Raw genomic sequence first — 17488 nt, 5'->3', positions numbered from 1 at the left:
ATTGTTTGGGGGTCAAACAAAACCTCGTTGCTAGGCAACGAGCGATAGATTCTTTTGTAATTATTAGACGTGCTTCGGTACCTTCGCTCTATATCTTAACTTTATTGAAGGAAAATTGCTTATTTTCATCTCCAAATCTAGCGGGAACAAAGATAAGGCGTTACTGAAAGTAAGTGCCGAATTTCTTGGCGAAATACCGTTTTATCTCTGCGTTTTATGGGCAGATTGATATGTTGTTCGAAGTTGACTTCGCGGCCGCTATGATGCGAAAATCGCATTTTAAAAAGCACCTCTTTCGGTTGAGAAATTAGAATATATTTTTTAGCCATCGATATTGTGTAGCTTTAAATTTTAGGCTTTACGGTGGTAGCATTACAACGTACTTAAAATTTTGGTTTTGGTTTTTGTACTTTAGGTGTTTTCAAGCTCAATAGTTGTTTTTATTTCGAACCATGGCTACGCGTGTTCCGAAAGAGCCCTCTAGTGTAAATCCAGAAGATCTTTACGAAAATTTCCTCCAGAAAAGCTTGGGTGAACTAAAAGATTACCTAAGTTTAAGGGGGTTAAGTGTAACTGGTAAAAAAAGAGAGCTTGTCGCCAGAGCCTTTTCTGCTTGTGAACGTAATGTTCGGGTTGTGGTATCCGACGAGGAGTTGAGGTCGAGACTCACAGTCGAGTACCAACAACGAATTAAGAGTCTTCCTAGAGACCCCAGGCATATTGCAGAGGATGAATGGAGAAACGATATGACAACATGGCCAGCTTTAGACCTTGGGAAAGTGTTCTCTTTTATTTTGTCAAAGAAAGAATTTGACTCGGATTATGTAGGGAAGTACAAGCTTTGTAAAGCTTATTCCTTCTTTGTCAGTGGATTCGACACTCTCTCTTGACTTTCCTATTGAGAAATCTTTTCTTCCCTTCTGAACCTGTCGAGACCATGCTTCAATCAACGATTGCTTGGGCTTGTGGAACGATAACTTCTCTACATGCGAGTGGATGACCCATTTTTTCGGATATCTTCTGTCGTTGTTACAGCCGCCGACACAACACTTATCTCCAAAACCCATTTAGCCAAGGGTTTCTCTTTGCCGAGTTAATTGTTTTTCAATAGTATGTTAGCCTGTCTGGACGAAAAAGTTTTAAGGGCACGTAAACATATTTATTTCAATTTTTCCTCTGCCCAATTAAGTTGCAAAAAGTCTTTAGAAAAAGCAGTACTGTGACCTTCTAGCATTATGTCAGCCGCGAGGTCACGTTCTAAGAAAACGATCCCAGTGTTCCCATAAAACGCAGAGAATAAAAGGTTTTTCGCCTAGAGAAAAAAGGTCACTCACCTTTATCAATGTCTTATCTTTTTTAGCGATGGATATTGATTCTTGTTCCTGAACAAAGCGAAAATTTAACGAGGGTAGCGATGCGCGTCTTATTATCATAAGAGATTCTAGGACTCGTTGCCTAGCAACGAGGTTTTGTTTGACCCCCAACCAATATGTGAAGTTTTTTTATATGAAATAATTCATATTTGTACTGCGGTTGTAGATGAAAGTGAAATGTGATCATCGCAGTAAATTTTCCAATTTAAGCAATTGGCAAGAAGAAGCCTGAAAAAAATCAGGGCTTCAACGGGATTCGAACCCGTGACCTCCGCGATACCGGTGCGATGCTCTACCAACTGAGCTATGAAGCCACACATTGGGAGCGAGGTCACTTTATTGAGTTCATATCTTCCCGTGCAGTGAAATGATGTGAGGTTTTTTTATATGAAATAATTCATATTTGTACTGCGGTTGTAGATGAAAGTGAAATGTGATCATCGCAGTAAATTTTCCAATTTAAGCAATTGGCAAGAAGAAGCCTGAAAAAAATCAGGGCTTCAACGGGATTCGAACCCGTGACCTCCGCGATACCGGTGCGATGCTCTACCAACTGAGCTATGAAGCCACACATTGGGAGCGAGGTCACTTTATTGAGTTCATATCTTCCCGTGCAGTGAAATGATGTGAAGTTTTTTTATATGAAATAATTCATATTTGTACTGCGGTTGTAGATGAAAGTGAAATGTGATCATCGCAGTAAATTTTCCAATTTAAGCAATTGGCAAGAAGAAGCCTGAAAAAAATCAGGGCTTCAACGGGATTCGAACCCGTGACCTCCGCGATACCGGTGCGATGCTCTACCAACTGAGCTATGAAGCCACACATTGGGAGCGAGGTCACTTTATTGAGTTCATATCTTCCCGTGCAGTGAAATGATGTGAAGTTTTTTTATATGAAATAATTCATATTTGTACTGCGGTTGTAGATGAAAGTGAAATGTGATCATCGCAGTAAATTTTCAATAAATTTACTGCGATGATCACATTTCACTTTCATCTACAACCGCAGTACAAATATGAATTATTTCATATAAAAAAACTTCACATCATTTCACTGCACGGGAAGATATGAACTCAATAAAGTGACCTCGCTCCCAATGTGTGGCTTCATAGCTCAGTTGGTAGAGCATCGCACCGGTATCGCGGAGGTCACGGGTTCGAATCCCGTTGAAGCCCTGATTTTTTTCAGGCTTCTTCTTGCCAATTGCTTAAATTGGAAAATTTACTGCGATGATCACATTTCACTTTCATCTACAACCGCAGTACAAATATGAATTATTTCATATAAAAAAACTTCACATCATTTCACTGCACGGGAAGATATGAACTCAATAAAGTGACCTCGCTCCCAATGTGTGGCTTCATAGCTCAGTTGGTAGAGCATCGCACCGGTATCGCGGAGGTCACGGGTTCGAATCCCGTTGAAGCCCTGATTTTTTTTCAGGCTTCTTCTTGCCAATTGCTTAAATTGGAAAATTTACTGCGATGATCACATTTCACTTTCACCTTCCCCAACCAATATGGCCGCTAAAACCGTGGAAGGATCTATTAGCTTGTTAGTTCAGTTGCTAGAGCACTACGCCAGTATCACAGAGGTCATAGGAGGTCATATTCCACAGGAAGACGTATACCGCTGACCTCGCGCTCAGACCGTCGGCGGGAACTTTGAAAAACAACATGGCTGAATCTAAACATAACATGGAGGGATCAGAATTCTCGAACTCGCCAAAAGTTGAGCTCATTGAGTTTTTCCGCCCTTACAAAAACGAAGTCAATCTTTATATCACCAACATATCAAGGCGGCTTGAGAAAGAAATGGTGCAAGTGAGGTTTAATTCAACGATGATCTGTAGTCCTATTTAGGTTACATTTGATTGCAATTTATGGCTGAATTTGTTTCTAGGTGAAACTGTTAGAGATATTCTCCAAGTTCGGCTTGATCTACGAAGTACAAGTGATGGACTCATCAGATAATTCAGAAGGTATTTTACAGAGACAGTTCATTCCTCCGATCTATAACACGAACTGGGAGTTTTGTTAAACTTTGTCTTTATCACATTTTAATAGTTCAATGTTTATAAGAAATCTTAATCATTCTAGCTTCAGAGGAGATCAATTCAAACTGTGCTTCTTCATATGCATTTGTCAAGTTTTATTCCGCAAGGGCAGCAAGAAGGGCGAAGGAAAGCACACATGGAAAGCGGATTCTAGGAGGACAGTTTTTGAAGGTACAAAGGTTCTTCATGTGTTTATGATAACTGTTTGGTAGTGATTTCTGCGGCAGATCATTTTAGAAATACCGGTCCATGTAGCTGATAAACAGACCTAGTGTCGGACATAGCCTTAAAGGTTCACACAGTTGCTAGTGTAAATTTGATGTTGTCCTCGCTTCAAATGTTTAAATGGCCCAACATATACAATACTAAATATTATTATTATGATTATTGTTAACGCATGATTATTACGTTAGCGTGCACATAGTTTGAGAGTTCAAAAGCCAAATCAGAGCACTCATGATCACTAATCAAAACAAAGGAAAATTTCAGGAGCCAGTAGATATATTGTATTAAACAATCACAATCATGATAATGATACTTATACTAATACTGGAATAATAATGATAATAATTATGATTTGTCCTACTTACTTTATTATTACCAGTATTATTATTATTATTATTATTATTATTATTATTATTATTATTGTCATTATTATTAAATTTATGTATGTGGTGGGACCCACAGGTTCAATTTGCACAACGCAGAAAGTTCACAGAAGTTGTTCAAAAGCCATTATACATGGCAAAGTGTACAGTGCTAGCTAACTATTATTTAGGATTCAATGGCTGGTCAACTCAAATCATGCAGGTAAAGGTCTTTTGCATCCCCACAATCTAAACTTATCATTGCAACTAGACAGTTGGCTGTATTTTTTTTTCGCTATTTGGGTGAGTTTTTTAAACTTTGTTCTTAATAACTAAGAGCTTTCAACTGGTTTGCATCAGTCCTGCAACAAACATTTAGCTTAAGGACAGTATTGCATACCCTGAGTCAGAAATCCCTCTCTCTCAGTGGAGTCTATTGCATAAGAGAAAAGTGATCAGTGCCACATAAGATTTATGAGAGCACACAAGGGTATAATAGTATTTTTCCTTTCACTGCTAATTAAAATTGATTTTTCAGGAAGTAGAAATAATCAAAATATCTCACTTGAGCTGAGTTTTGGCAAAAATAAGTGTGGAAAATAACATGAATTCGTTTGAGGGAGGGTCATGCTTTGAATAGCTTGTCGGCAAAACCCTCACCCTCCCAAGAATTCTCCCCTCCAACCCCACCCCCCCCCCCCCTTTAGGTGGTTACTTCTGAATAATAAAGGTGATAAACCTATTTGGGAGAAAGAAACTGTTCACACTACAAGCCAGGTAATCTGGCAAACACTGGGGGGTTTGTTAGAAATGATACATCAATTGTAAGTGCAAGAATCTACAAAGAGAGTACATCTTGAAGAGGAAAATAAAGAGAGCATTGACAAACCTTGCCAGAGAGCTAGTTGTTCCATATCCCTGTGCTACAAATCCTGCTTTGTCACAAACAAGTGCTGAACAGATGTTCTGTTCTTTTAGTTGGATAAACTTGAGAATAAGTCGGAAACAGAAGAGAGCCAGGAAAAAAAGAATGCTGTTTATAGATGTGTAGTAAGGCTGGAGATAAAAGATTGTGAATTCTTCTGTGAAGGCACTGGATATGGTGGAGATAAAAACATACTGGAACAAGGTTAGAATTGAAGGGCTTAATAGAAGATAGCTAAGTGAAACTGGTTAAATGAATAAAAGGTGGTGAGTTTCTAAAGAAACTGTGGTGTTGCATTGGTGGAAGAGTATAACAGGGTAATCATAGTGCTATCAACTGAGTTGAAAACATAAATTGGCCTCTGTAAAGAGTTTAAAGGCTTATGTTTCGAGCATTAGCCCTTTGTCAGAGCATCTGACAGAGGGCTATTACTTGTAACCTTAGCCTTTTAACTCTTTACAAGGGCCAATTTACATTTTCAACTCAGTCACAAAGGGCTAATGCTTGAAACCTCTGCCTTTAACTTCTTCATGGGGGCCAATTTATGTTTTTAAGTCAGTTGATAACACTAAATTACCCTGAAATTGGTCAGGTCAATAGAAGACATCTTATTATATCTCTCAGTTAGTATGTGCACCCCATGATTGGTCATTTAGTGAGCCATTTTTCACTTTATGGTACTCTAAATTCAAAATTTTGTTTGAATTGAAATCTTTCCCCCTCTATATGAACTCAGAGATACAATAAATATCTTAATAACTTTGTTTCCTCTTCTCCATGCTGTAAGTTTATGGAACCTTGTTTTTTTTCTTGTATTAGAGAGACCTGGCCTGTTCATTCATGTTGTGTTCTTGGGAAAAATTTACACCTTTCTCTCATAGAGCCTCTCTATACCCAGGAGTCTATAATATGGTTACAGATGAATGTCAGGGAAGCCTGAAATGCTTGAAATGAAATGAAGTGAAATGCTTGCGGAGAACCTTGTGATGTACTGGCATCATATTCAGGCGATGGGGAGGGGGTGGGGAGGAATAGTAACACTCCTAGTGCTTCACTGCTTAGGAAACAGGGATAAACTACTGCTAAGTGAGCAACTTGGCTTAAGGAGGATTATGTATGAAAGTAATATTTTCCAATTTAAACTTTGGCTCACATGAAAAAAAGCTACAAGAATGTCAGAAAAATCAGCTCTGTAATTTGACAATATTATCTCCTTATTTGCAGAAAGAGACCCCACTAAAAAGATGGAATTGCTAGGATATGCAAAGAAACTTGCTCACAGACATGCTTATGAAAATGCATTCAAAAGAGTTATTATTATAAGTTTGGACAATGGTAAAGTAGGAGTCGAGATAAATATGCAAGATATCCCAGAGTGCAGTCTTGACGAATCAGGAGAGGAGGGAATAGTTCAAATAAATTATTTGGAAGAAATGCTGTTCAGTGATTCAGAGGATGAGAAAAACTCAGAGATTGAATTTCAGGACACAAGTAACACTCTACTTGATACTCATGTTATTGACGTTTCCAGCTGAAACTTTATACTTTTCAGTCAATGCCATGAACCCTTCACATTTTACCCTAATGAGTGACCAATACAGAATATTTCCTTACAAGATCAATACTATTGCAAGCAGACAAGTAACAGTAATAATAATAATAACAATAATAATAAAACAATTAGGGAATAATTAGGTGATGCAATACTAAACTCTCCAAACTAATATCATAAGAATTGTATAGCAGACAGTGAGGAGAATTACTGGTGACATCTTGGAAGTGAAAGGGTTAATAGGAAAGTGTTGAGTTGGATGTTATATTAGTGTTACTAATTTTACTTTTGATAGTTACTGTATTTCCTTGATTAAATGCCCATGCTCTGATAAGCACCTTTCCCTGAATAAGCACCCCCCTGCCATAATTTCAAATAAGCACCCTCCTCCTCTTTCACTTTCTTAAATAAGAGCCACCCCTCTCCTCCCTCACTTTCCCAAATAAGTGCCTCCCCTCCTCCTCTCTCACTTTCTTAAATAAGTGCCCCCCTCCACCTCCCTTGCTTTCATAAGTAGTAGGGTTACAAAGAAAACCTGTGTCTATTGCTACTTTATTTTCAACTTTTAAGCTTCAACTAAAGTGGAAGCACTTCAGGAGAGAGGTTTCTCTTCTATTTAAAACGATTTAGAGGAATCAGAACACCCTGTAGTACTTGTACAGAACATCAAATTATTTGACATGGAAAATTCCAATTTAATGCAACACAGTGCCTATTAAAAATTCTTTATTCCTTCCTTATCTCATTTCTCATTGCTTATCTAAGGAACAAAGGGGTCAAGCATAAAAGTGTTAATTAAAAGTAAAAAGTAAAAAAAAAAGGGGCAAGTGTACATAAATCTTAGTTGAGGTGGAAATTAGTAGTCTTTCTTTTCCTAATAAAGTAAAATTTAGCTAAGCAAAATAAAGCACAGGCAGCAAACTGCTCTCAAGTTCTGCCAAATACTCTTTGGAAAAATTAATTATCAGACTTTTTACAGGTGTAATACAAAATGTAAGTAGATCTACTTTTAAGGAACTATTTGTAAACTTAGATTTTTGTTAAACACCAATATTTGACCATCCTTTGATTCCTAAGAAAGACTAGCATCGAACTTCTTGCTTAAATATCACCTTAAGGTCACAAGAAAAAAGGAAATGAAAGAAGAGAAGAAAAAGAAGCTCTTGATTATTACACAAATTCTCCTTAACAGTGCCATAAACATCAGTATGGAGACTGCATACTCAATGGTTAATAAAGTAGCTGGACATAGTGTTGTTCTTCTTTAAATTTGCCTTCAGCAAAAATATTTTGTTAATAATATCACTCTGTAGTTAGTGGCTGATGAGATGTCACTATTTATGAGCGAGTAGAGTACATGTCTTTATCTTCAGGGTTAGATTGCCCTGTGTCTCCTTCTGGCTTGGGCACATCCCTTGATGTCTTCTCTTGAACTATCACTTGATCTTTGCCACTTCCAGTCTTATCAACAGACTCTACCACTTTGACTGACTTCACTTCATCAGCCTCACTTAGTTTTGCCCCCGTAAACTTGTCGACAAATGGGATCTTACTCCAGAATGATCCCTTGGATGTGTTTTCAGTGGACCCAACTGGTGGTTCTGCATTTGTCTCTTGTGTTTCTTGCTTCTCAATAATTTCCTGGTTTGAAGCACCTTCTCCTTTGACTTCATCCACTGAAGCAGTCTCTGCTTTAACTTCTGCTGTGGAGGTTTTCTGACCTTCCAAGGTTTTTGTTTCATCAACAGAAGTTTTAAGCTCCTCCTTTACAGCTCTTTCAGCTTGTCGTTTATTATGCTTCTCCCACTGCTCTATTACAAAGCTTTTTAGTCTGTGGTAATTTGTTTGTGTTATCAGAACTGCCTCTTTTGGATAACATATGGCTGCTGCAGTTGTTCCCAAAACTGATGAGAAGAAAATTCTCTTTATTGGCCGACCTGGAATGAAATAATAATCAATGGCAGTCAATAAAATCCAAAAAAAAAAAATGAAAAAAAAAATGAAAGAAATTACAAATGACATGTACAGAGTACACAGAGGGACATATAAGGCTAGCAAGTGAAGCGGAAATTTCTCTGAAACCACATATTTGCTTCCTGGTGGAGAGTGGCACATGCACATGTGAGGTGAATTGCCTAAATGTTGTCATCATAAGGGTAAAAATGGTTCTGCAAGCAGATGATCTGATCAAGTTATACAAAGTAGCTCTGCTATTCTTTGCAGACTGGCATGAGTGTTGTACTTCTTCACAATTCACCGTTACAACAGGAGTACATCAAAACTGATAGGTTTTTAAAAAAATTTTTCTTTGATGTGGATCATCTGTTTCTAACCAGTGAGGTTGGCACATTTACTTGTAGTTGCTCCCATGCAGTATAAGGAAATTCTCAAGGGAAGGCAAGTGCAAGTTTACGATGTTTGCTGTCAATTTGAAGTACATTAATTTGTGTTAATCACCATGGATTCAAATTATCACTAGAAAATGAGCCAATCAAACACTGAACCCAAAAATGAACCATTCTGAAATAGAAGGATCAACAGATTTGCCAAGCCAATGGATTGAATTGAATGAATCTGGGCCTTAATCCTTCTAATTTTTATCAGCATCAAGTTAATGAGAATGGAAAATGTGTCAATTGTTTTGGCTGAAGGTTGTTACACTGATATAGGACCAAATTCTCCTTTCTACTTAGTAATGTACATAAAATGTATGATGTCTGGAAGAGAGATTCAGAAAGAAAATCTTGGGAGGTAAGAGGTAAATTGCAAAAGAATTCAATGTACTTACGGCCTCTTCCTGCTAGCAGTGCACCAGCAAACACAGATGCTGTTATTCCACCAACTTTCATTTGAAACTGTCTGTCAGTATGCAGGAGCTGAACAAATTCTGTATTATTGAAAAAAAATGACTCCGTTCAAACACAGTACTAAGGCGTACACTGTTTTCACAGATGCAACAAAAAATGTGTCAGAGATACAGGACAAGGAACTTTCTTTTCTTTTGCTGTGCAGGATATTTTTTCACTGGGAACAGAGTGATAAAGTTCAGGGGCAAAAGACAAAATCTTCAAATATCAGAACCTGTAAATCTTTGAGGCTAAATGGTTTATGAGAACTGCAAGGGCATTAAAAATTGAGACCAAAATAGTTATCCTCTCTGAAACAGTTGTCTAATCTAAGAGCCATGATTTATAATATGTACATGTACCTAATGATCTTTCCTCGACTGAAGAAAAGGTTCTTCTTGTTTCCTCTACACTATTCTGTTAGAAGAAAGCAACATTATCTTTAATAATTGTTTAGGATTTATTTTTTACCACAAAAAATAAAAATAAAAATCATTGCTACAAATCAAAAATGATTTTCTTTTGGCTTTAAAGCTAAACTACAAACAACTAAAGCCCCAGTATGCAATTATGCTCCAGAACAACTGCCTTTAGTACAGTATACCTCTTATTACTTTCTACAGTCACTTGGAATTCTTGAAAAATTAACTGGTAACAGGATAACAGGATTGCTCAACTGCTCTGAAAGTTTCTTTTACCTGTCCTCAGCTAACGATAAGGGAGAACACTGCACCGACCAGTTGACAATACTACCTGTTCTTGATGGTAACTTCAGCATAGTGAGAACAAACTAGCAACTGTTATACGTAAGATTTTTGGCAAATTAAAAGTTATTTCCCAACCTTCACTTTGGAAATCCAGCCCCATACAAATCTTCTGGCTATTGAAACTTTCTCCTCAAATGCTGAGACTTTGTCCTCATCTGGCTTGACTTGTGATATCTCAACTGGCTCATCATAAATCTCCAACTAAAATCAATCGGTCAAAAATTAATTTAACCCTTTAACTTTCAAGATCTGATTGTTAATTCTCCTCTCTACCTGCTACCCATTTCCTTGTAAATTTAGTTATGAGAATTTTGTGTTAGATCAAGTAAACAACTTCTACCTGTTTGCTGGATAATTTAATGATATTATAGGGAGAAATTTCATATTGATCGCATCTGGAAGTTAAAGGTTAGAGGTTAACTTGGTTAATGTCAGCTAATGAGCCATGTTGCCCATCTGGCACCTGTGGTTTGAAGCTTGGATAATGCTATCCACTGGATTAATCTCTATCTGGTGGATAGTGAAATCTTTTAGTGTAGTAATATAGAAGTGAAGGTAAAGTGTTGCTAATTACCTCTCTGGGATGCACCTTGATGGAGCCAGCTTTAACAGTTTGCAAGAAAGGAACACCAAGGGCAGGTACTGAGACAGCAACCAAAAGTCTGCTCTTCTATTTATTTGTGTCAAAAAACATAGAAAAATGCTGTTATTACACTGGTTACAAAGGTATTTAACTAAAATTTAAAAACATTTGGAAAAGGAAGATAAATTGCATGGCCAGCCTTAACAGGTAATTAAAAAACTGGGGAGGTCAGCAGCACAAATAAAAATATAGAAGTTTGTTCCTGGTTCTCTCGATTTCTTTAGGGGCAAAAAAAAAAAGAAAAAAAAAGAAGAAAGAAAGTTGGCCTTCTGTCCCCTCAATTCCTTTTCTTCCCATCTACTTGTAGCTCACTTACAAATTTAAGAACTCTTTTTTCTAACTAAAGTGGCAGCAGGTCTAAGAGCACTACCCTTTTTCTCGGCAGAAGGGGATTTCTTTCCTTATTTATATAATAGAATTTGATTTTTTTTCATATTTATAATATAAAACCCATAAAAGTCTATCATATTATGCTTGAGATAAATGAAAACAGACTGAACCATGCAAAGTTAAAGTTAACCAAAAACATTCATTTCTTGATCGAACGAGGCTTAGGATATATCACTATAAAAATGGTATGATTAACTGATAAGAAACTTCACAAGATGATGACAATATCAAAGAACGCTGAAGGACGAGAAGTTTGTATCTACACTGAGGACGAGACACATTTGAACCCCAGGATGGGGTGGCAGGCTTCAACTTAACCCCTTCGCCTTCGATCTATATCGTATTGGCAGCATTTAAAATCTTAAAGTATGGTTCATCAACTGCATCAGCTATGTGTACATCTCTAACTGCACTAACCCAAGGAGCTGCTCCGACTGCCATCTTTGCCGCCATCTTGAACAATGGTCGACGCTTCATGTAATACAAGCAGGAACCTTCTCCAACCTTCTCCAATATCATTGCCCTCTTCGAAATGGCACATGGGAATTTTCCTGCTCAAAAATAAAATGGCGGCCAGGTGGTGTTGTTATAAATTTTCCAATATTGCCGGCAAATGAAGCCAAACTTCCATCTCTGAATTGTTTGAAACAATAACCTGTAAGCATGTTCATATATCTGAGCAAAAAGGTTTGTCACTTTCTCTCTTGTTGATTCGTTAATCTATTTTCACAGGTTTGTTTACATCTGTGAACGTTGTCAAGGCGAATTTTTCCTAAACCTCTTTACTTTTTTTTAATTTATAAGATTGCCATACCGAATAATGTCAGGCTGCGATGCCTTGCTTGGAATCGAGAACACGGGTACATTGCTTGTGGAGGTGAAGATGGATTGCTCAAAGTTCTCAAACTTGAAACACAACCAGGTATGAAGCTTCAGCCTTTCATTCCTAAGATCTCGACATCAATTCTCCTAACCATCTTCTATAGATTTCTTTTAATCATAATGAAGCTTTTAATCATAATAAAGCTTAAAACCCTTCTATTCAAAAGATCTCAACGGTACTTCGTCTAACCATCTAGAATGGTTTTGTGGTAATCTTAACTATGAGAAATTGTTGCCAAATCAGACAGTATTCCCTTGTTGATATTTATTTTTCTTCTCATCACTTGTCTGGTTCATGTTGCGTTGATATTTTAGGAGAAATTACCTATTGGTCATCTGTGGGAGAGAAAAGGTTTTAGAAAAGATCAAATCATAAATTTACATGCTTTTACCATAAAATTTGCTCTTGACATAATATTTTTTCTCATTCTAAGTAAAGACATTCTTTGTGATAATTAAGTTTTATTGTTATATTCTGTATTATTCATACTGTTATTTTACAGGAAAAGATGCCAAAGTCAGAGGACTTGCTGCTCCAAGTAATCTCTCAATGAATCAAACCCTTGAGGGACACACTGGTAGGCCAAACAAAGATGTGTGCCAGTTTTGATAATTTAAGTTCTTCTCCTTTCATCATAACCTTTACCACATGCAAGTAATAATAAAAGGTTAACCCTTCAACTCCCAGAAGTGATGAACATGTAACCTCTCCCTAAAATATCCAGACATCATACAGAAAACTGGTAATGAGAATTCTCAAACTTATCAGGTAGTAATTAAATGTTATCTTGATCTTAAACACTAAACTCTCGTAACTAAGTTACAAGGAAATGTGTAGCACCTAGATGGGGAGAAATAACAATCAGATCTTGGGAGTTAAAGGGTTAACCCTAATCAACGATTTTCTGATGTTTAGATGTCATAAATCTATTTTGTTTAAATTTTACTCCTCAACAGGTGCTGTGCAAGTAGTAACCTGGAATGAACATTTTCAAAAACTGACCACAAGCGACCAATATGGCCTGATCATTGTCTGGATACTTTACAAAGGTTTGTAGCAATACAGATTATACTGTTGTCTAATCTGCTAGGGAAAGGAACTGGCCTAACAATGCCTTAACACTCACCTTAACTCTGCATTAAGAGATTTAGATTTGAGATTTGGTCTTGTCATTATGTTGTGTTCCTGTGCAAAACACTCTACTCTTACCAAGCCCAATTGAATTGAATTGAATGCTGCACCCAGGAATTTAAATGGGTACAGCAAATCTTAATTATCTGGACCTGGATTATTCAGATTTTTCAATTATCTGGACTTGCTTCTCTGGCCCCATTATCTATAAACATTCATATCCATAGTTTTTGATTATCCTGACTCTGGATTATCTGGACTAGTAATTAAGCCCAGTTCTAAGGAATTCTGATGATCAAGATTTGACTCTACAAGCAAACTTTCCGGGGAGCCTAAAAAATTGCAGACAAGGAGAGGGGGGAAGGGGGGTAATCTGGAAAGCTCTAGCAACCACAGGCAACAGCTAAATGGTCTTAGGGGTTTTAAAATTGAATATTTATATCACTTGTCTGAGAATAATCTCTTAGAGGTGTGATGAGACCAACTGAGTTTCAAACTGAAAGAGGGCCAAGTAGAAAAGAAAAATAGACTTATAACTTTTGTGAAATTTACAATATTCAGGGTCATGGTATGAAGAGATGATCAACAACAGAAACAGGAGTGTTGTACGTGACATGAAATGGAATGCAGATGGCCAAAGAATCTGTATTGTTTATGAAGATGGTAAGTGTATTGTAGTCAGTAATTATGCGCTTCTCCTAGTTCACCTTTGACCAACCTTAAGTGTGTCATTTTTTTTTTTAATGGAACATGAAGCAACATGAATGATGATTAGCTACCTACATATGTGTGAAGAGTCCTCTATTTACTAAGCAATCTGTAATCTGGATTTTTATTGCTTTGATTACATGGACTCAATTTTCCCTTGTTTAATGATTGTCTTATGTACGTGTGTGAAAAAAGTTGAAAGGATCTTTAAGGATTCAAACCTCAGATCTTTGGATTCTGTACTCCCACCAATGATATCAAGCCAATCATAGATTACTTTTAATGTTATCTTTAATTTTTTGGGTTGTTTGTGACAATGAATCTTTTTAATATATTATTACAGGGGCAGTGATTGTTGGTTCTGTGGATGGAAACAGGATTTGGGGAAAGGAACTGAAAGGACTACAGCTTAATAATGTGGAATGGTCCCCAGATGGAAAAAATATTGTGTTTGGAATAAGTAATGGAGAAGTTCAAATCTTTGATAACACTGGAAACTTTTGTGTGAGTTCTGGAAACTTAAAGAATAAAGGAATTTCTGTCATACTCAAAACACACTTACATGTACATTTGTAAAGCTGTTGGTGGTCTATTAGCCCTTTGCTCCCTAACATCAGTATGCATATTCTCCATACTACTCCCAAGACATTTCCTAAGGTTCTGACAAGGAGAATTTGTTCAACAATCAAGAGCTTCTTTAGTTGGTGATCATCTCCATTATTCTCATGACCTCAATGTTTGATTCAGGGATGATGTTGTTAAGAGAAATTAGATGTTAGTCACTCCTAGGGGTTAAAGGTTTAAAAAAAAATTTTAAGCAAGTAAGATTTTTGTTAAATGCACAAACTACATGTAAGCATTCATGAACAGTTTACAAACAGTATAAATCATTCTAAAAATAATGTTAATTTTTTTTTTGTTTGTAGACTAAGATGACATTGTTTTGCTTGACCAATGTTACTGGAGCTGTTAAGATTGCTGGGATTGAGTGGTAAATGTTAAACTTTTTCTACAAACTTAATAATTCTGTAATTAAATGTGGCACAAAAGTAACTGTCTTAGACTACAGTAGGTTATTGGCTTGCATAGCTGAAGGATTTTCATCTGTTGTCCTTACCTGCTGAAATCTGTTCAAATTATTTTAAAAATAATTTTTCCCTGTTTCAAGGTATGATGGCCGAGAGGGATATGTTGAACCTAACTGTCCTTGCCTGGCAGTGTGCTTTGACATTGGACGTATGCAGATAATGAGACATGAACTGGATGAGAGTAAGTGATTTGAAATGGGATTGTGAAAGTTCTTAGCCTTTGCCAAGCTGATCAGTTGAAAAAAATTTAAAAGTGAGCTAGTAAGTTCAATTCCTGGACCTGTCTGGGTCTTTTTTCCCCCTTTTTTCCTTCATTATTTGTCACTGATGGCTTTCTACACTGAAAAAACACATCGGCTCTTCCAAATGCTTGACTGGCTCAATTTTCAGCATGGAACCATGAAGTTGTGCTGCCTAGTTTGGATCACAGTTTGGTTAATTAGGCTGAGTCTTGAACAACCCTGAATTACACTGAATATGTGGCACAGAGTTGCCATGGTTAAGGAAAAGTCTGCGATCAACATGAAATTTCAGAGAAGTCTGCAATGTTTTTACAAGATCAAAGATCAAAGAAAATCTTATCTGATGTTATGATGTACTATTGTCAAATTTTATTTTCAATTTCACAAGTCTTTGTGACGTTGACAAGTGTGAGTAACTAAATGTGATCATGCAAGTGCTCTTCTCATACATTAAGTGATCAAGACAGAATTTCTCCCTACACTATCAAACAGACAAGTGATGGGAATAAAAAAAAGTATAAATGAGGGGATGATTGGTTGGACCAACACCAGATTGCTGGAACTAAAATTTATGGCAGATAGTAAGGAGAGTTACTGATAAAGCCTTGGAAGTGAAAAGGCTAAGTAATACATCTGTGTATTGCATTTTGCGCTTAGGTCCCATATTGATTGATACATCAATGTCAGTGATGAATATTCAATGGAATAATTGTGGGTCTGTTCTGGCTGTTGCTGGAGTGCAGCGAGCTACAGGACAGGTAGGTATAGGATTGTACAATTGTATCACAAGTTAATCAAAACTATAACAAAGTTCTTGAATGTGACTGGTTATCACCAGCCCAATTTGAGCACTAATAGGACAGAGTACGTGTCATGCTTGTAATTGAACAGTGTAATAGGACAGTTAAAAGGACAGTGTCAGTGGACAGGACGCATCATGTGTGTGCACTGTTGTCTCACATCTCATGCAATTAGCTGTTTTTTTTATGAAAACCAATGTCTAGTTTCTTTCTCAAATTTTCCCACTTCATGGTAGTCCAATTTTGTTTATCGCTTGTATGTTTACAGACTGAATTGGACTCCACTTGGTCCTAATACCATTATTGATTGGTACCATCCGGCCTTGAATGTTATGTAATGTGTTGTACATTAAGTTTTACCCAAGCATGTTTAGAGTTGGGGCCCAAGATGTTGATAGAGTGTGAAAACATGTAATACCAGTAACTGTCCGCAGTTTGATTAGAAACTAATATTTAAGCAAAGATCTCTAACTTGAAGTAATAACAGCCTCTCTTTTGATGAAAAGGGAATGCTGTTGATGAAATGCATGTATTTCATTTATTATATTATATTTTCATGCTTAAATAATTACTTTAGGAACTCTGGATGTCATTTGGACCTCTTTTTCAGCCATGATCACTGCCCAGTATTATGATTAGTTATCTACAGTACATATACAGGTGTATTTAATTATATGCAGTTGTACACAGTCAGCTCTTTCCTAATATAAATTATTTTGAAGGCATCTTTAATAACTAAATGTGGCATGTCTTAATTGTTTATTAATTGTTTTTTTGTTTTTGTTTTTCTTCATCTAGGAAAAGGATGTTAATGTGGTACAGTTTTATACTCCTTTTGGAGAGGTGGGTGTTGGATTATCTTTCCTTTACTTACTCGCATATACCTGTAACCTCTTAACCCTTTCACTCCCAAGAGTGACCAAGACAGAGTTTCTCCTAACAATATCAATACAATATCATTAAGCAGACAAGTGATGAGAATAAAGAAAAATATTAATCAGGGGATTATTAGTTGATCCAATACCAATTCTCCAAACTAACATCACAAGAACTATATGGCAGACAGTCAGGAGAATTACTAATGAGATCTTGGGAGTTAAAGGGTTAACTCCTTGGAATGATGAACATGTGCAACTTCTCCAAACAATCTCAATTAACCAGTTACATGTAACAAAGTGTCAAGTGGCTCATGGATTTTACCTTGGTAAAGTAACAAATTCTAAGATTTCATGGATTTATATGTTGTGTTTTTAGCATCTGCGAACTCTTAAAGTACCTGGTAAACAGATAATGCAAGCATGCTTTGAAGGTGGAGGACTGCGCATTGCCTTAGCTGTGGATTCATTCATCTACTTTGCCAACATCAGGCCTAATTACAAAGTGAGTGGAATCTATAAGACTCTCAGGTTTAAGTAAACGACAATGTAGAGCAGTTGCAGCACAAATCAAGATTGATTGTCTGAAAACCAGGGAAGTGTTTGGTCTATGCTCTGC

At 36.8% G+C, this 17488-nt stretch overlaps 3 protein-coding genes across 4 annotated transcripts in view; 2 read left to right on the top strand and 1 right to left on the bottom strand.

Moving 5' to 3' along the window:
• The first annotated feature begins 3028 nt into the window (after positions 1–3028).
• Positions 3029–6632, top strand: LOC113670488 (RAD52 motif-containing protein 1). The gene is made up of 6 exons (XM_089209163.1): positions 3029–3199; positions 3279–3357; positions 3476–3603; positions 4120–4242; positions 4998–5148; positions 6169–6632. Exons 1-6 carry the CDS (start codon positions 3053–3055, stop codon positions 6477–6479), a joined length of 939 nt encoding a protein of 312 aa, XP_089065289.1. The 5' UTR covers positions 3029–3052; the 3' UTR covers positions 6480–6632.
• A 573-nt stretch (positions 6633–7205) lies between these two features.
• LOC113670491 (uncharacterized) lies at positions 7206–11707 on the bottom strand. The gene is made up of 6 exons (XM_027186638.2): positions 11560–11707; positions 10684–10779; positions 10185–10310; positions 9705–9759; positions 9285–9383; positions 7206–8433 (listed from the first exon to the last, which is right to left on the bottom strand). The coding sequence occupies exons 1-6, from the start codon at positions 11659–11661 to the stop codon at positions 7835–7837; spliced, it is 1077 nt and encodes a 358-aa protein (XP_027042439.2). The 5' UTR covers positions 11662–11707; the 3' UTR covers positions 7206–7834.
• LOC113670483 (WD repeat-containing protein 35-like) overlaps positions 11672–17488 on the top strand; it is a 24387-nt gene continuing 18570 nt past the window's right edge. For both annotated transcript variants that reach the window (XM_089209042.1, XM_089209030.1), the window contains exons 1-11: positions 11672–11829; positions 11947–12064; positions 12528–12602; positions 12982–13074; positions 13718–13819; positions 14208–14368; positions 14791–14855; positions 15033–15133; positions 15852–15952; positions 16793–16837; positions 17249–17374. In XM_089209042.1, the coding sequence (XP_089065168.1) occupies positions 11806–11829; positions 11947–12064; positions 12528–12602; positions 12982–13074; positions 13718–13819; positions 14208–14368; positions 14791–14855; positions 15033–15133; positions 15852–15952; positions 16793–16837; positions 17249–17374 (1011 nt within the window). In that variant the 5' untranslated portion in view covers positions 11672–11805. The remainder of the gene's footprint in view (positions 11830–11946; positions 12065–12527; positions 12603–12981; positions 13075–13717; positions 13820–14207; positions 14369–14790; positions 14856–15032; positions 15134–15851; positions 15953–16792; positions 16838–17248; positions 17375–17488) is intronic.

The sequence above is a fragment of the Pocillopora damicornis genome, chromosome 1 (assembly GCF_964200805.1).
Source record: "Pocillopora damicornis chromosome 1, jaPocDami1.2, whole genome shotgun sequence".
NCBI classification, from domain to species: domain Eukaryota; kingdom Metazoa; phylum Cnidaria; class Anthozoa; order Scleractinia; family Pocilloporidae; genus Pocillopora; species Pocillopora damicornis.
The sequence above is the reverse complement of the archived record's forward strand: the minus strand, read 5'-3'. Positions and strand labels throughout refer to the sequence as shown.

Bases quoted from the DNA above. Each gene is read 5' to 3' on its own strand.
- LOC113670491 (XM_027186638.2), bottom strand. From the start codon at position 11,661: ATGATATTGGAGAAGGTTGGAGAAGGTTCCTGCTTGTATTACATGAAG. The intron at 10,780-11,559 runs GTTAGTGCAGTT...ACAAATAAATAG, and splicing joins CAGTCGGAGCAGCTCCTTGG to AAGAGCAGACTTTTGGTTGC. The intron at 10,311-10,683 runs GTAATTAGCAAC...GATTGATTTTAG, and splicing joins TCAAGGTGCATCCCAGAGAG to TTGGAGATTTATGATGAGCC.
- LOC113670488 (XM_089209163.1), top strand. From the start codon at position 3,053: ATGGCTGAATCTAAACATAACATGGAGGGATCAGAATTCTCGAACTCG. The intron at 3,200-3,278 runs GTGAGGTTTAAT...ATTTGTTTCTAG, and splicing joins TTGAGAAAGAAATGGTGCAA to GTGAAACTGTTAGAGATATT. The intron at 4,243-4,997 runs GTAAAGGTCTTT...CTGTTCTTTTAG, and splicing joins GGTCAACTCAAATCATGCAG to TTGGATAAACTTGAGAATAA.